Source organism: Melanotaenia boesemani, chromosome 17 (genome assembly GCF_017639745.1).
Source record: "Melanotaenia boesemani isolate fMelBoe1 chromosome 17, fMelBoe1.pri, whole genome shotgun sequence".
NCBI classification, from domain to species: domain Eukaryota; kingdom Metazoa; phylum Chordata; class Actinopteri; order Atheriniformes; family Melanotaeniidae; genus Melanotaenia; species Melanotaenia boesemani.
The window spans coordinates 27,395,840-27,411,764 of NC_055698.1; the positions used below are offsets into that span (position 1 = coordinate 27,395,840).

Sequence of the window (15,925 nt, forward strand, 5' to 3'; positions counted from 1 at the left end):
GATGTGTGATGATACACTAAATTCATGAAACTGTCAAGTACCTGGTGTTAGTTGTCAGTGTTTAACAAAATATACCATAAATCATGTTTATTCATATATTTTTTATATAAATAAAAAAACATTAAACCTAAAACAAGCCACTAACGTAGAGATAGTGAATATTCATAAAGAGCTAAAGAGAACAGGCTTAGCGTAGAATCTCATCTCTGTACTGGTAATACTGGTCTCTCAGCTCTTTATTGTTTTTTACACAGAGTTAATGTATGTGGCCTTTTGTTAAACCATTTTAACAGAAATTATTATATGATGACACATTTCTTTATAATATTTAACACCTTTTGAAATATTTCAAGAGATACATCAGCTTGGGAACAACAGAGTAATTATTTTGTTTAAAACTGGCTAAATCCATGAGACTGGATGAATTTATTTGTGTCATGGCTGAATGTATATCGTCACAAATTTTTTATTTTTATTTTTTTTTATCAATTATAAAGATTGGTTACTCAGAACAGACATGCATCATGACTTTGATCTACGTCCTCATCTGGACTCAGCCTGCAGCAGTGACATCTGATCTGGGAGGAACCGTCACCATCACATGTAAAACCAGTCAGGATGTCTGGAGCTCAGACCATTTAATATGGTACCACCAGAAAGCTGTCTTCATGTTATCAACAGTTAGTACCTGTTCACACAATGAAAAACAGTCGTTCGTTCCTCAATCAGACTGAACAGAAAGTGAACTGACTGCTCCACCTTGATGCTACAGTGTTTGAACTTTACCAGCTCAGTTGAAGTCCCTTGATGTTCATTCATATCTTATCCTGTTCCCTTCTTTGCAAGGTAGACTTCTCTATATTTATTCTATAAACAGAACACTTGTGTCAGCATTCACCCACATTTATCCAATTCTTCAGTATTTATGTACACACAGAAATTTACACTAAAACATGGTAACAAATGGCCCGTAAACCTTCAACAGATGGGTGACCCACCTTAAGACAAAACTGTTGCTTCATTATAATTCAAAGACTCTTCCACTGCTGCTACAAAGCCAACAAGGATGCAAAGAAGTGACTGATTGCCCTCTATGAGGCTGGAGTTTAAATAAAATGCCATAACCTGCTTCATGCTGACATCTTTTGGTTGACAAGCAACATTGCAGAACAGTTTGCAGGTCAAGGGAGGAAGCTTTACGCTTCTGTAAAACAAAAGGAGAGAAAAAAAAAAGCATGTTAAAAAAAAATAAGATTATGTAAAACAACCTCAGTGACCAGGCACTTGTGCACAAAGAAAATCTATTTCAATTTATTTTCATTCATTTTAGTTTGCAATGCCTTTAATGTGAAGCACTTTGAATTGTTTCATACCTGAAATGCACCATACAAATAAACTTGCCAGTTAATTCATCTCAATGCAGTTTAGATGCAGTTCACTTGTGACTGATGTGAATTTAAAATTAAATTAATGTTACACCAAATTCCACCAAAGAATGCTTTACTTTTTGTCCCTTAATTCTACTTCAAACAGGTATTTATTTATATATACATACACATATATATGTATATATATATATATATATATATATCCAACATAAAACAGTGATATCTGAATCCCTGATAAGAAAACTCTTGGATAATACTGTGAAATGTTCTGGCTTGTTAGTGTTTTACATGATTAAAAAAACACAGATATAAAACACAGAAAGACAAATGCGTCAGATCACATTTCTTTCTGACCCAGATTCAGTCTACAAGTCACTGTAAACAACCTGTTACCATTTTCATCATCATCACTTTATTTATAAAGCGCTTTACAAGCCCTATACAAATAATCGTGTCTTGCCTTTTATTCTAATTTTTGCCATGTACTCCAGCGTGATTGAATCGATAATGAGGCAGTCATGGGGACTTTTTGTAAAAAATATGAAACGTGTCATGTTATAGCGGAATGGATTTTATTATTTGGGTAACTTTTCTCTTCCCGGGGCGCAACATCAAGGCAGCTGGGACGCACGCTCAACAACTGGCACGTTAACCAAGAACAACACACACACACCGTTTTACGCAGGTGAAGTTCGCGTCCTCCTTTCCTACTTTATTTATTTTTAACCATAGCAGACCTACTCTTCCGTTTTTTGTTTTTTTTTTCCCAAAACGTTTCCTCTGTTGTAATTACCGGAAGTGCGACAATGTCCCGGGTTTGTTTCAAGTATAAGAGTAAGTTCTCTGTCACTCCTTGAAAACCTCCGCTCATACAGCTTGGTCCCTTCCCTGGTGAACCTCCGACCAGCACGCTGTCTGTGGCGGGATGTATTCCGAACTGAGTGAAAATGAGGGCTGTGATGAGTTCAGCCGCAGGCCTCAAGTGCAGCTCAGCGGTAAGACTCACCATCAGGTTTAGGATTTTAAACTTGCAACTCTTCAAACTGTTAGTTTACTCTTTGTAAAGTTCATCGTCTTTACCAAAGTTATTTAGAGATAAGAAACACATTATAACGGCATTTTATAATGTATTCACTCTTTGCTCTTTGATTACATTAAGGATAAGTTACAGTGCAGATAAAAACACACTAATGCATTTTTACTATTAGTTTTTTTTTTTTTTTTTTTTCCAAAGTTTAAATCATTTATCTGACATGAGACAAAAGCAGCAAAACAACCGTAGAGAGGAAATGTTTGTAAGTTATAAACAACAAATGTTAATAACGTGACTGGACTGATTGCTTATTAAAGTAGCTTTTATAAATGTGCTATATACTACTATAAATCTAGTCTGTTTTCTAATCATTTTCTAATTTATGACAAAATTAAAACAAGTTAACATTTTAAATTCCTTCACGTATTTTTTTCTTTTTTTCAGTCATATCAAGTTTATGCCAAAAAAACAGCAACAGAATCCAAATAAATAAGCAAATATTGACAATGAAGAATTGAATTCAAGAGAAAAACACAAGTTATTTATTAACTAGTTGGAACCAGTTTCTACACTGGTTGCCTAAGCATGAAATCTGTACGGTAACTTATCTTGCTTTTAATCATTTTTGCTCTTTGTTGCTGCCTTTTGCTACTTTTTAATGCTTTCTTTGCAGCATCTGTAATTCTTTCAATGTTTTATGTAAATCACTTTCAATAGTCTTGTACATAAAATGTGCTATACAAATAAACTTGCCTTAAGTCATTTTAGCAAAGAGCAAGCTAAAGAAAATAGAGCATTAAACACTAAGCTAAGACCTAAACAAATATTTAATAAATAAAACATTATTTACACAGTTGTTTACTACCAGATTCTTTTAATTTTTTATTAAGAGTACAATCTCAGTTCCTCATCATAATCCTCCTTCATGACTTTAGCCCTTGAACAGATATCCTTTTTTAAAATATTTTTCTTGCTCTTGATTTTTGCACCTCCTTTCCACTGAGTTCATATTGTACATCAGTGCAGTGCTGAGCTCCACTGATACATTTTACCAGCTTAAAGCCTCCTGTGTGACTTCAGCAGACCGACAGTGACAGTAGTTCCAGATTACACATGACTTCATTTGTTTTGTTCATTTTTTGTTATAAGTTTGTATTATTTTACCACTCTGCCTCTTTTTTCGGTGTTTATATCAACATTTTTTATGTCATAGTGTGTGTGTTTTGGGATATTTTGTGATTTGTCCTTTTTTTAATAAACAAAACCTCTTAACTTCCAGTGTATGACATCGTCAACAATCTCCTGGAAGAAATGCAATATTATATTTATTATACAATTTTTATTTCAGGTTGGAATTGTAATTGTGTGAAAGTGTGTTGAGATGTTTGCATTATCTCCAAATGAGTGTTTTAAATTTAAAGATGCAGCAAGGCTTATTGCCCTCTTGCTCCACCTAGTTATAAAAGCAGCCTAGAAGAAAAAAAAAAACGCAAATGGTCATCCATATTAATCATAACCACACATTTTCATACATGCTTGGAAAGTCTAATGGGATGTTTCGATTGCAATTTGGAATTAATGCTGCTACATACTGAGCTCTTTTTATTGTTTTTCCTCTCCTTATACCCTCTGATTAGCCATGTGAAAAGAAAATCTTAGTATTAACTCAAACTTAGAAAAGACTTGAACATATGAGCCTCCATCCACTTAGATGTGCTTTCCAGTGTAATACAAGGACAGAATATCTGTAAAACTTAAGCATTATTAATTTGTATGGTGGTGGTCACTCTGTTCGATTGAATGTGCAGAAAACTGAAACAATTTTGAGAATGTTTCTGTTTTTAATATGAGAAGAAATGACAAAAAGACGTACCACTGCAGCACCACAGAACCAGCTTGTCCACATAACGTATCTTCTAACGTCCTGAGATATAAAAGCAATATAACAGTGGACTAAATTTTGACTGTCTTGGAAATTCTAATTAACAGATAAAACTCTGAGACAAACACCTGTGATCAGAATGGAAACATAGTCAAATATCACAACTCATCACAACCTAATATCATCGTCTGAATAGCAAATGAAAAAGCTTCCATTGGTGCATATTGAGTCAGTCAATAACTGCATACCTAAACATATAGTGATGTTAAACTGCCTAAGTCTTATTTAAAGTTTTGGTAGTGGTGCGTAGTAAGTCAGCAATATTAAGAGAGTTATTACAGTTAGACTCATATCACAATGTAACCAAATTATGCAATGATACTAATGTGAGAGGCTGCCTTGGAAGCCCAGTCTCTTGTTTTTTAACCTCTTAGTGTCCTCTACTTCCTCAATATGAGTGTTTTTTTTTTTCAAGTAAACACTAAAATGTGGAAAAAGGAAGTTATGATGTTGGAACAGGCATTAAAACACTGGCAATGATCTGCTGACACATCAAAGCTAATGCTGATCTTGGTAAGGAACTGAGTTTGGCAAACTTGTTATTGTACAATTTTGAGTGTTTATTATGAAACATTCTGTTATGTGATCACATGCATTTGTACTTACTGCAGCAAAAATTGTATTAAAGAGCCTTAAAAAGTCCCCATCTGTTTCTGCAGGACATCACATGCAGGATTGAGTAATGTTAAAGATTATTTTTAAAGAAACATCCTGTACTGTTTATACGGACGTGTCTGTATAGTTGAAATATGAGTTTATGCCATGATATCACATGCAAACTCAAAAGGAAAATACCCAAAGTCAATTAAGACTCCATTTAACCTTAAACTGATGTTTGTGGACTGTGGAAGGTACGCTCACGCATGCATAGAGACAACATGCAAACTCCACACAGAACATCCCCAGTCAAGATTGACCAAAAGCAAACACAAAACTAAACCTGAGTTAACATCTTAATCAAACTTATGCCTCATTTTTCACTTCCAGATCACCTAGTGTATCCAGCCAGAGTGGCCCCCAGGTTGAGTTGCCCTGGATTCTACCGCATTTCCACCATCTGCTTGGCTACACTGAGTGTTGTCCTGCTCATGTCCATCATAGCCATCTCTGCAAGCTGTACGTATACAACTCATTTCTTTCAGCCTGCTTTAAACATGAGCATGTATATACATGTTCTGTGTACTTGACAGGGCAACAGCACTTTTATGTAAGTGGTTAAAAGAAACTCTGTTTCAGAATTTAAAAAAAAGTTTTACTGCACGTCTTTGGGATAAATCTGATTATGAACATAATGCAAGTTCATTAGAGGAGCTTAACGCAGCACTACTTTTGACAGCTCTTTCTGCTTCAAATGGATTTAAAGTCAAAGATATTTTAAAGAAAGTAAAGTAAAGTAAAAAAAAAACACATTTATTTAATATATTTTATTTCTGTTTTGTTTATTTTTACATCCTCACAATCTTAAAATGCCATAAACCTAAAAACTAAGATCATTTCTTTTGAGCTTCTTTTTAACTAAGGAAAATAATATTTCCCTTTTGTATGATAATAAAACCATAAAACCAGTAAAACTATGAAATTTTTTTTTTCTTTTATTCTTCTATATTTAGACAGTATTCATACTTTTCTTATAATCTTCCAACACAGAAGCTTGCATAGTGATAATATTCTGCAGACATTTTCAGGACAACAGTGTTGGTAGACAAGTATTGGTATTGCACAATGCATCAGTTCAAAAGATTGTGTAATTTTTTTAATTTATTTTATTCATTTTTATTTAAAATTTTGTGCACTGATTTGCTGGGAATGTTAAAACACTGTCAGGTGCTTTATTTGCACAGTAAATACTTTTGTGTTGTAAGATCTATGGTGTTGTCTGATAGCAGTATTAGACACTGTGTTTCTAAACTAAATTAACATGTTACAACACCAAACTTTCACAAATACAAAAGCAAATCAATAAAAAAGACAGCTAATCAATTGTAGTAGCAACCAACAACACAGGCAAATTTACACTAAGAATCTCTCTTAATAAAAAAAAAAGGTTTTGTACATAAATGTTTGTAGCTTCTGTTTTCATTCTTGATTAAGTGAAGTTCCTGCAGATTTTTAAACACTTCTCCATCTATAATTTTGCTCAAAGACAAAACAATAATTCAGTTGTGTTTGTGTCTACCAATCCTACCAAAAAAAAAATTGCTGTTGCACCAAAAATCTGTTTGCACATGTTTATTCAAACAGTCTCAAAGACCAGCTTCTCTGGTCACATCTTAAAAGATGGTCCGAAAACCTGCACTCTGAAAAATATTCAACATGCATGTAATGTTTTAATATTTTCCACAGATAAGAACAAACCTCAGGAAAACAGTGGCAAGACCTCGGAGATGCTTAAGCAGGACGTAAACATTACAGTTCTGATGAGCACCATCATCAAACTACAGGAGGAGAAGAAAGAGCTGCAGGACGAGAAGGACGAGCTTCTGGTCAAACTGGCCTCCAAGATGACCACCAAAGGTCTGTAACAAGCTACAAACTGTAACACATAGCGAGGTTTTCTGCCCAACAGTTGTAAAATATACACGTTTATTCTAATAAGCACTGACTGATGTCTTCTGACATTGATCCTGTTGCCTGGATTGTCTGGTTTTCTTTTAGAAAAGTTATTTTAAATTTATTTAGCCAAAAGTTCATCAGATTTTCAGATCTGTTCCTGTAAAATTCTTGTAAAAGTGTAAGGAATATACAGAATACTTTCTCAGCTCTTTAGTGTTTTAATTTCTATGTGCAAAAGTAAATATTTTTATTTTTGGAATTGTGCATCAGTTTCCTTTTCTTATGGCCTGACTTCCTTCAGCTCCTGACGGGATCAAACCAGCACCAAAGGAAACTCAGGCCTCTACTGAGTGCCCCGCAAACTGGCATCTCTTTGACAACAGCTGTTACCTCATCTCTGAAGACGGAATGAACTGGCATCAGAGCAAGGAGCACTGTCAGAACCAAGAAGGTCACCTGGCTATCATCCTCACACCTGAGGAGCAGGTACAACATGAACAGTCGCATGGGGGTGGCGGCAAGGCTACCACGTTTGGGGATTTTCTTTTCTTTTTTTTTTTTTTTTTTCATTTTATCAGCTGAAATTTCCTGTAAGTCTGCTGCACAGGAGGTTTCATTTATTTAGATTTTTTATCTTCATCAGGTAGATCAGCTATTTTCCCTCTGCTTAGTTGGTTAAATAGTGCAAATGTGCAAATATTACTGCATGAGAAAGTAAAATTGTTAACTTTAAATGGGTACTAAATGACCTCTGGAAACCACTTAGTGGTGCATGTGTGCGGCAGCAACTCAGACCAGAACTAGAAGCACTCAGAGGGCACAGACTTCCACCAACCCATTGTAATTTATTTTTAGTTAGAAGCTCTAATGAAAAAATTATTCCCGTCTCCCAGCAGTAAAAATCCTTTAATTCAGCTGGTGATCCAGATAGCTCCCCTAGTCTAATCACTTGTTTCTTATTCCATTTGTGAAATTTCCTAAAGTTTTAATCAAAATCCATTTATAACTTTTTAAGTTATGTTGCTAACGGACAAACCAATGCTGCCGGATACATTAAAACAGTTATTAAAACAGCTATTAAAACAGTTCTTAGATCTCTTAGATGAAAGAGACTGATATGGATTCATGTCAGTCTATATCCTATCCTTTCCTCTGTACGGGCTTCTTTTTAACTAAGAAATGTCACTGAATGTTTATTCAGGAGAAAAACCTACAGCTCAGCACAATCTGACGCAGACTCACATTTACAGTCATCCTAGCTTGGCGGTCCTGGCTTTGGAACAAAATAACTCATGTAGATAGTCCCATGAGCTGCTGAAGGGCTTCAAGTTTAGTCTCACTTTTGGTGTCCCAATATAATCTGCTGCTTTAGTGTGACACTGCTGGGTTTCCTGAGCTTATACATTGTTCTTTTAATGATGTCCAAAGTGAGCTTTCATACCCAATAAATACACGAATCCTCTTGTAGCTGTTTTATATATTTACGTGAGGCACAGAATACACACATCGAATGGAACAAAGTTTCACAATAACAGTGACAAAAAAAAAAAATCCCTGACCTACGGCACAAATAGAGAATTTGTTCTCCAAACAGACTAGGAAGTTATGTAATCATGAAAAGCATTCATCGACAGCCTAAAGCAGGCATATGTGCAAAGAAGAAAAGTTGGTCTGTTTGTATTTTTCTTCCCACTGAGTTACAGAACCACCATGTTGCATCTGTATTTTCATGAATAAGACATCTCCCGTTTCATATTTAGACTATAGTTGCTAGAAAGATTCAGTATTTCTTTGCTTTAGTTTTTTTTTTTTTTATGACATTATGTTAACAATAAGAAAACAGCCCTCAGAATGTTTTCCACTCATTGACCTGGAATGGCTGGAGCCATTCAAGTCCCATTAAATTCTGCTACCTGGCTTCAGCTTCAACTATTCAAAACCTGTCTGATCATCTGAATAAAGAAGTCCATCAGACATATACAGAAAAAACAGCAGTGATAAATTGCCTCTGCGTTGACTTGGAAGACACATTGCTGGTGTACTTACTAGTCCAGCATCAACTTAAGTCTGGTAAATGAGGGCGTTAGGAATAACATGTCAGGCATCATGCCGACTCCAAAACTGCACTCTAAAAGAATCTGTCTTTAATAAGTGTCTTTTTAAATAAATATTTCCATTTTTGTGTGCATGTGTTTGTTTCCTCTTAGACTTTTTTGTGGGATCTTCTTCCCAGAGGACACTGGAACTCCTTCTGGTTTGGAATCACAGATGGAGAAACAGAGGATGTGTGGAAATGGGTTGATGGTTCTCCTGTGGTTGGAGGGTAAGTTCACTTCTTTGTACGCTTCCCTCTCTTTCATGTCTCCACTGCATTTACTATATTTACTGTTCTAAATAATTTAAAACTTTAAGCATGCAACAGATAGCTACAGGTACAACAAAAGTTTGTACTGTTTGATATGAAGAACCTAAAGAAAAGACATGTGTTGTAGAAAAATTACCAAGACGCATACACAATGAAAACTGTAACTTCAGTATTCTGTAGAATGAGAACACACAATATGAAAACGTAATAGTGAATCGATTAGCAATATTAAATTAATAAAAAAACTGAATATACATGTGATTATTATGAGTATATATGAGTGATTACCATATGCAGCTAAATTTCTTTCACACATGGAAATTAATGATATGAAGAATGGTATGTGTTCAGAAGCTCTGATGCAAAGGAACACAGTTTCTGTTCTGTAACCACAATCATTTGGCTTCAGCTGCTCAGTGACACAGATATGGTGTATTTGGATAAAGCACACATGGACTAAATGTCCAGTGGACTTTTACCTCTGTTCAACACTGACCTCTTGTATACCTGCAGATTGTGGTGCAAGTTTTAGCCTTTGAGCAGAAGAGTGACGGCTGGTTAAGAGTGTCTGACTGGAAAGAATAAAAACTAATTTTTTCTTATAAATGACCCAGGTAGCAACAACTTTTTAGCCACCTTCTCATGACGAAACACAGACTCATTTATTTGGGACAAATCAGGAAGTGTGTCTGATTTCCATTCTCTGTTTTGAAATATTGCATTGGAACTTAAATGGGATAGATCCTAAAGATGCAACGAAGTGTCATCATTGGGAAAAATATATATTAAAGTTAATAATTATAACCTCAACTATCATTTGTAGAGACTGTACTCCCCCCAAACAGGTTTATGTAGTGTATATACCAGGAGGCAGAAATTGACTGTATTTGAATTTTAAAAAAATCCAACCTTTATTAAAAGCAACTGCTTTTCTAGAATAAAACTGGCCTTTATTGGCCTAAAATCAACCAGAAAATGACAGCATTTCATCATAGCATGTTGCATTTACACAGGTTAACATGGTAATCTGTTAATGAAGGTAATGATTGCATTGTAAAAAGAATGTATTTTTAACTTAAACTATAAAGCTTTTCTAAATCCAAACAGGAAGTGAGAAACTTGTTTTAGGAAATTATCATATTAATGACTTTTTAAGGATTTTTCTAATTGCTTTAAAAAGCTAAAACTAACTTATCAGTAAAGAAATGATAAAAATGTTAATGTACAGGTTAGCTGGATCACGTCTTCATGGCCTTGCTGGAAGATGTAGATCAACATTTTTCTGTGTGTCTGGTGTTAAAGTGCAAGAGGTGCTGATCTCTGACGCCTGATGACTAATATATCAAGCAAGGAGCTGTTGAAATTGTATATATTTTGTTTTGTAAATTTGAGTTCTGTATTTTGTCTGATTCATATCTGAGTATTGTTGTACTTCTTTTTTTTAAGTTTCTTTCCCCTTTTTTTTCTGCCAGCTCAACAGATTTTCTGAACCATCAGATCTCTCTTCCTCATTTTGAAAAAATTAATGGATGACAAACCTTTGGTTATTCCCTTTTGTCAACTAAATTTCTCAATTTTTCTTTCCTGATTATGTTTTTTTTTTTTTTTTTTTACTCGTATCCTTTTAAGTTTCACTCAAGCGTGTTTGCAAAATGTGACCTTATATGTCTTTTACCATCTCAGGCATGCAATTAATCAAAAATAGTGGCATCTTAAGAGTTCAATCTACACTCATCTGCCACTTTATTAGGTACACCTTGCTATTACCGGGTTGAATTAACATCTGCCTTCAGCGTTGTCTTCCTCATGGGGTATTTTCAATAAGATTCAACATAGATTTAGCTCCATATTGACATGATAGCATCACTCAGATGTTGCAGATTTGTCAGCTGCACATCCATAATGTGAATCTCTCCCATTCCACCATCCCAATGTTACTCCACTGGATTGAGATCTGGTGACTGTGGAGGCCGTTGGAGTCCAGTGAACTCATTGTCATGTTCTAGAAAGCAGTTGGAGATGATTTGAGCTTTGTGAAATGGTGCATTATCCTGCTGGAAGTAGTCGTCAGAAAATGCTACACAGGGCCTCTTTCCAGTAGAAATGGTTGTGTTAAAATCCCAGTAGATCACCAATTTCTCAAATACTAAGACCAACAAGCATGCCATGTTTAAAGACACTTGAATCGTGGATCTCTCCATCCCATTTTGAACTTCAACAACTCTTCTTGATTATGTCTATATGCTTAAATTCACTGAGTTGCTGCCATGTGATTGGCTGATTAGCAATTGGTATAGCTATTAAAGCAAATGAACAAGTGTACCTAATGAGGTAGCTGGGAAGTGTATATGTAGTTATAACAATAAAGGGGAGTATTTCTTGACTGCTTAAAGAGTACAGGTCAAACTGACTTTGACAACAGTTTTATGTGATCTGATTGGCTGAGGCTAATCCATCTTAAATGTGGCAATAAAGATGGTTCATCAATTGACAAGTACTTTCTAGGATACTAAGAAACTTTAGATGGATAGATCCATCTAATAAAACCACATGTGCAACACAATCAAACTATCTTAAACCTTACCTTTCCGGGTGGGTCTACAACAAACCATCAGATGCATCAGGCTGTCACACAACAAACAATCTGTGAAGCAAACATTAGAGGCTGGTATAGAAACTTGATGCACAGCACCACTACACCGACTTCTTCATCTTTGCTTCCCACTTTCCTTTAAAAGTAATTGTAATTTGGGCCTGTATAAATACGATATCCATGGAGATTCATCATGCACAGATTTATTTAGAAATGTACACACTTAATGCACCAAAATGCAGACCAAATAACTTTGTTTGGCTTTCTTTCTCTTTCTTAACTGTAGTTTCTGGGAGGTTGGTGAGCCCAACAACCACATTAATGAGGACTGTGGCTACATAGTGAAAACCGAGGTGTTGGAACGTGTGGCGATACGGAGCTGGTACGACGCCCCCTGTTCCATGTACTTGCCCTTCATCTGTGAGAAAAAGGTGGATCTTGCAGCCGGCCCCGTTCCCTCACAATGACGTGTCAACAGAGCTTCAATCATCAAAGAAGAAGAAGTTTTACCAGTCGGAAAGTGTGTCGGCATGTTTGTGTCCTTTTCTTTAATAAGTCTGAGAGGTTGAGAATGCTGATGTTTTCCAGCACATTTTCAGACATTACCTGCTATGTTATAATCTTTCTCAGCTCACTCACATACTTCAGCCTCTGCATTCATACAGAAATACAATAAAATGCTCATTTGTTTGTCATCAGCATGGATAACCACTCTGTCCAGGACAAAGGACAAAAGCAGATTTAAAATGTTAAAACACGTTTACACTAGCAGAAGGAATATTATAAGTAGCTGAAATCTGATTTTCATGAACCTCCTGTCAGGTTGATGAAAATTAGTTTAAAAGAAAATGTGTTGATGAAATCATAAGGTCTTATTCCCACGTCAGACACGTACAAAAAATACCATCTTATAGGTTAGGACAGCCCGATTTTCTCTGTTCACTGTGAACATGAATACAGCTCAAACTAAAGCTGGAAATCCACATTACAAACCATTCGTGAGTTTGTTTTGTCTGTTCAGATTATATCAGATGTCCTCATTGAAAAGAATGGGAGTAAAAATATGCTCTTTAGTTGCATGAAAGCTCAGAAGAACGATTACAGGGGGCTTTATGTGGATTGTTGGTGTATCCACTCCATACAATGATCTGTCAGGATGTTTTTGTGGCATCCAAACATTCAGGCAGAGTGAGAGTATGTTCTTTAAACTAAGGAGCATCATCCACTGGCCAGGCCAGATTGACTGCATAGCCATGGGACTCTGCTTACACAGTAGACTGCTCCAAAGAGTTGCAATATAATCTGTTTGGGCTAGCAGGACAAGAAATTAACATGTTGGGAGGGGGATTTGTGATTTTTTTTAACCCTGTCATTGATTGTGATCATAGTGCTTTTGTACTGTTGCTGGTTTTATCTATGTTGTGACTATGTTCCTTCATTTGTCCTTTAAATTTAGGCAAATGAGTAGATTCTTCTTACATATGTGTATAAATGATGCTCTGCTTTTGTCTCTCTCTTTAATTGACAGCTAAGCTGTCTGCATGACTGATTGACCTCCTGGTCAGGAATAAAACTTAAAAATACGCACCTATGATTTCATGTTTCAGATCTCTTTATTTCGATTCATTCCCACCAAAATGTATATTCAGAAATTTAAAGCATTGACTTTTAAACATTTATGCATTTATTTTATATTAATAGCCCTTATACATGGTAACTGACTCACTGTTTAGTCAGTGGAACACCGTTTCTGGTGTTATATGACAGTTAGCACCCATTTGTAAATAGTTTATTGTGACTGGTTCATATATCAGATCATGTTTCACATATCAAAGATCATTACAATCAAATCCTTATTTCTGTGATGCTCATGCTAGTTCTGCAGTTTTTTCATCACCCTTCCCCACTGGGGTCAATTGCTGCCTTAACTGAGATTTAATATTAAATATGTGATTACATGACATTCACACTGCCAGCTCCATTTGGGTGATGGGAATCATTGCAGAATCAGTTATCAGAAGGTTAACTATCATTTGAAATTAACAGAACCAGCTAGCAACCTAATGGAATGCTTAGATTAAAAGAAAACCTACTCTTAGGGTTAGGGTTACCACATTATTGCGGTACTTAACTTTGTATTAGTGTGTGTTACCAACGCTAGAATTTTTAAGCTTGGTCAGGGAATCAACTAACTATTAATGCTTTTTTAATTTTATATTTACTTTGTTATTCATCTTACATATTTTACATATCTAACCATGGAAGTTTGAGGTGTCTAGTTAAATAGGAAATAAATAAATTAATAATATTTTCTCCTTTTTTTATTATTGATGAAAAGTATTAGTTACAAGCTAACAGTACAAAAAGAAAATAACTATGTTTTTAAGTTTGATTCTATTTGATATAACTTCCTAAGTGATTATTTTAAGAGATTTATATTTGATGCCCTTTCAGATTTTTCATCAATTTTCTCAATTTATTAACCCTTAAAATAACATAAACCATAAATCAGAGAAGTGAAGTCATGAAGGCATGTCATTTGTATCTTGTAAAGTAATAATAGAAGTTTTCTTTAGTAAAATTGCACTGTATTTGAGAGTTAACTAATTGTTTTGCCCTGCCTTTTTCAAGTGGGCTCAAATAAGTACAAGATAATAATAATGTTACTTAATAACAGCTGGATGTATAATATAAGCTGTTCTGCATTGCCCCCTTGTGGACAAAGATCAAATAGTAATTTTTTTAATGTTCATTCATTCATTATCTTAACCGTTTAGTCCATTACTGGTTGCGGTAAGCTGGAGCCTATCCCAGCATTTTAACAGGTGAGAGGAAGGTAAACCCTGGACAGGTCACCAGTCTGTCACAGGGCCAACACAGATATGGATAAAGAACCATTCACACACACACTCACTCCTAGGGAGAATACACGGGGAGAACATGCAAACTCCACACAGAAAGGCCCTCAGCTTCAAACCTCCCCCAAGCCGAGGCTTCAACCGGCAACCTTCTTGCTGTGAGGCTGCGGCGCTAACCACCACACCACCGCATTTTTTAATGTTACTTTTTTTCTGTTTATTCCCAATGTAAAGTTGAGAAGCCAAAAAGTCTTTGTTTTGTTTTTTTCTTCTTAATGAATCAGTTTCTCTCTTTTTTTGCTTTATGGTACTACTTTTTGTATACCATTTCAAAAACAAACAAACATAAAAATATATGCAGTGAAATGTCAAAATGTTTCATATTAAAACAGTCAAGTACAGTAATTCTACGTTTTTGTCTAATAAGGATATTTTCTTGTGTTTTGGATGCCTGGTTTTTACATACAGCATCTTGCAGTGTGTGTTGGAAGTAATTCCTCCCAGTACTGTTGTTGTTGTCCAGCAGATGGCACTGCAAATACAGGCAACCAGCAATTAACTTGGAGGTCTGCAGCCGTCAGCTAAAGACAGCAGATTAAAAAAGCAACTCATGTAGATTTTTAAATTGCCTGTAATAAACTGATGAGTTATTTCTTCATGTTGTACCTTAAGACAAAATAAGCTCAATTTTGAGTGATTAAAGACAGAAAAACTGCTCTCATGAACGATTGTTTTAAATTATTCCTTAATTACCATGTATAATTAAAACTATGTTTTAAGGTGAATCTGTGTTTTGAGAGAAAGCTTTTTTTAAACTTAATGTTAAAAACAAAACTTTTTGTTTTGATGAATTCCGTTTCATCTGCTCAACAAAATTTCTAAAAATGACTCAGTGATGATGTGTGCATGTCACAAAACAATTTTATGTTGCCTGTAAGAACAGAAAAAAGCAATTTATTGTTATTTGATTTTCATATTGTGATATTTATATATTTAAAATCTAGAAGTATTTGTTATAAAAAAAAAATAAACTGTATAGCAAAAGAAGATTCATGCCGAACAACATTGGATAAATATTTTAATATGATGACTCAAGTGGTTTCTACTAATAAAACCATTCCACCTATCTCCTACTAAACCCACAATATTGCTTTTTTCATATTTAAATTTAAGTTTAAGAAGATAAATTTAAG

At 35.0% G+C, this 15,925-nt stretch overlaps 1 protein-coding gene across 1 annotated transcript; it reads left to right on the top strand.

Moving 5' to 3' along the window:
• The first annotated feature begins 2,134 nt into the window (after positions 1 to 2,134).
• On the top strand, positions 2,135 to 13,468 carry LOC121656687 (hepatic lectin-like). Its single transcript, XM_042011807.1, has 6 exons — positions 2,135 to 2,383; positions 5,351 to 5,479; positions 6,707 to 6,877; positions 7,218 to 7,402; positions 9,124 to 9,239; positions 12,161 to 13,468. Exons 1-6 carry the CDS (start codon positions 2,314 to 2,316, stop codon positions 12,339 to 12,341), a joined length of 852 nt encoding a protein of 283 aa, XP_041867741.1. The 5' UTR covers positions 2,135 to 2,313; the 3' UTR covers positions 12,342 to 13,468.
• Positions 13,469 to 15,925: the final 2,457 nt, after the last annotated feature.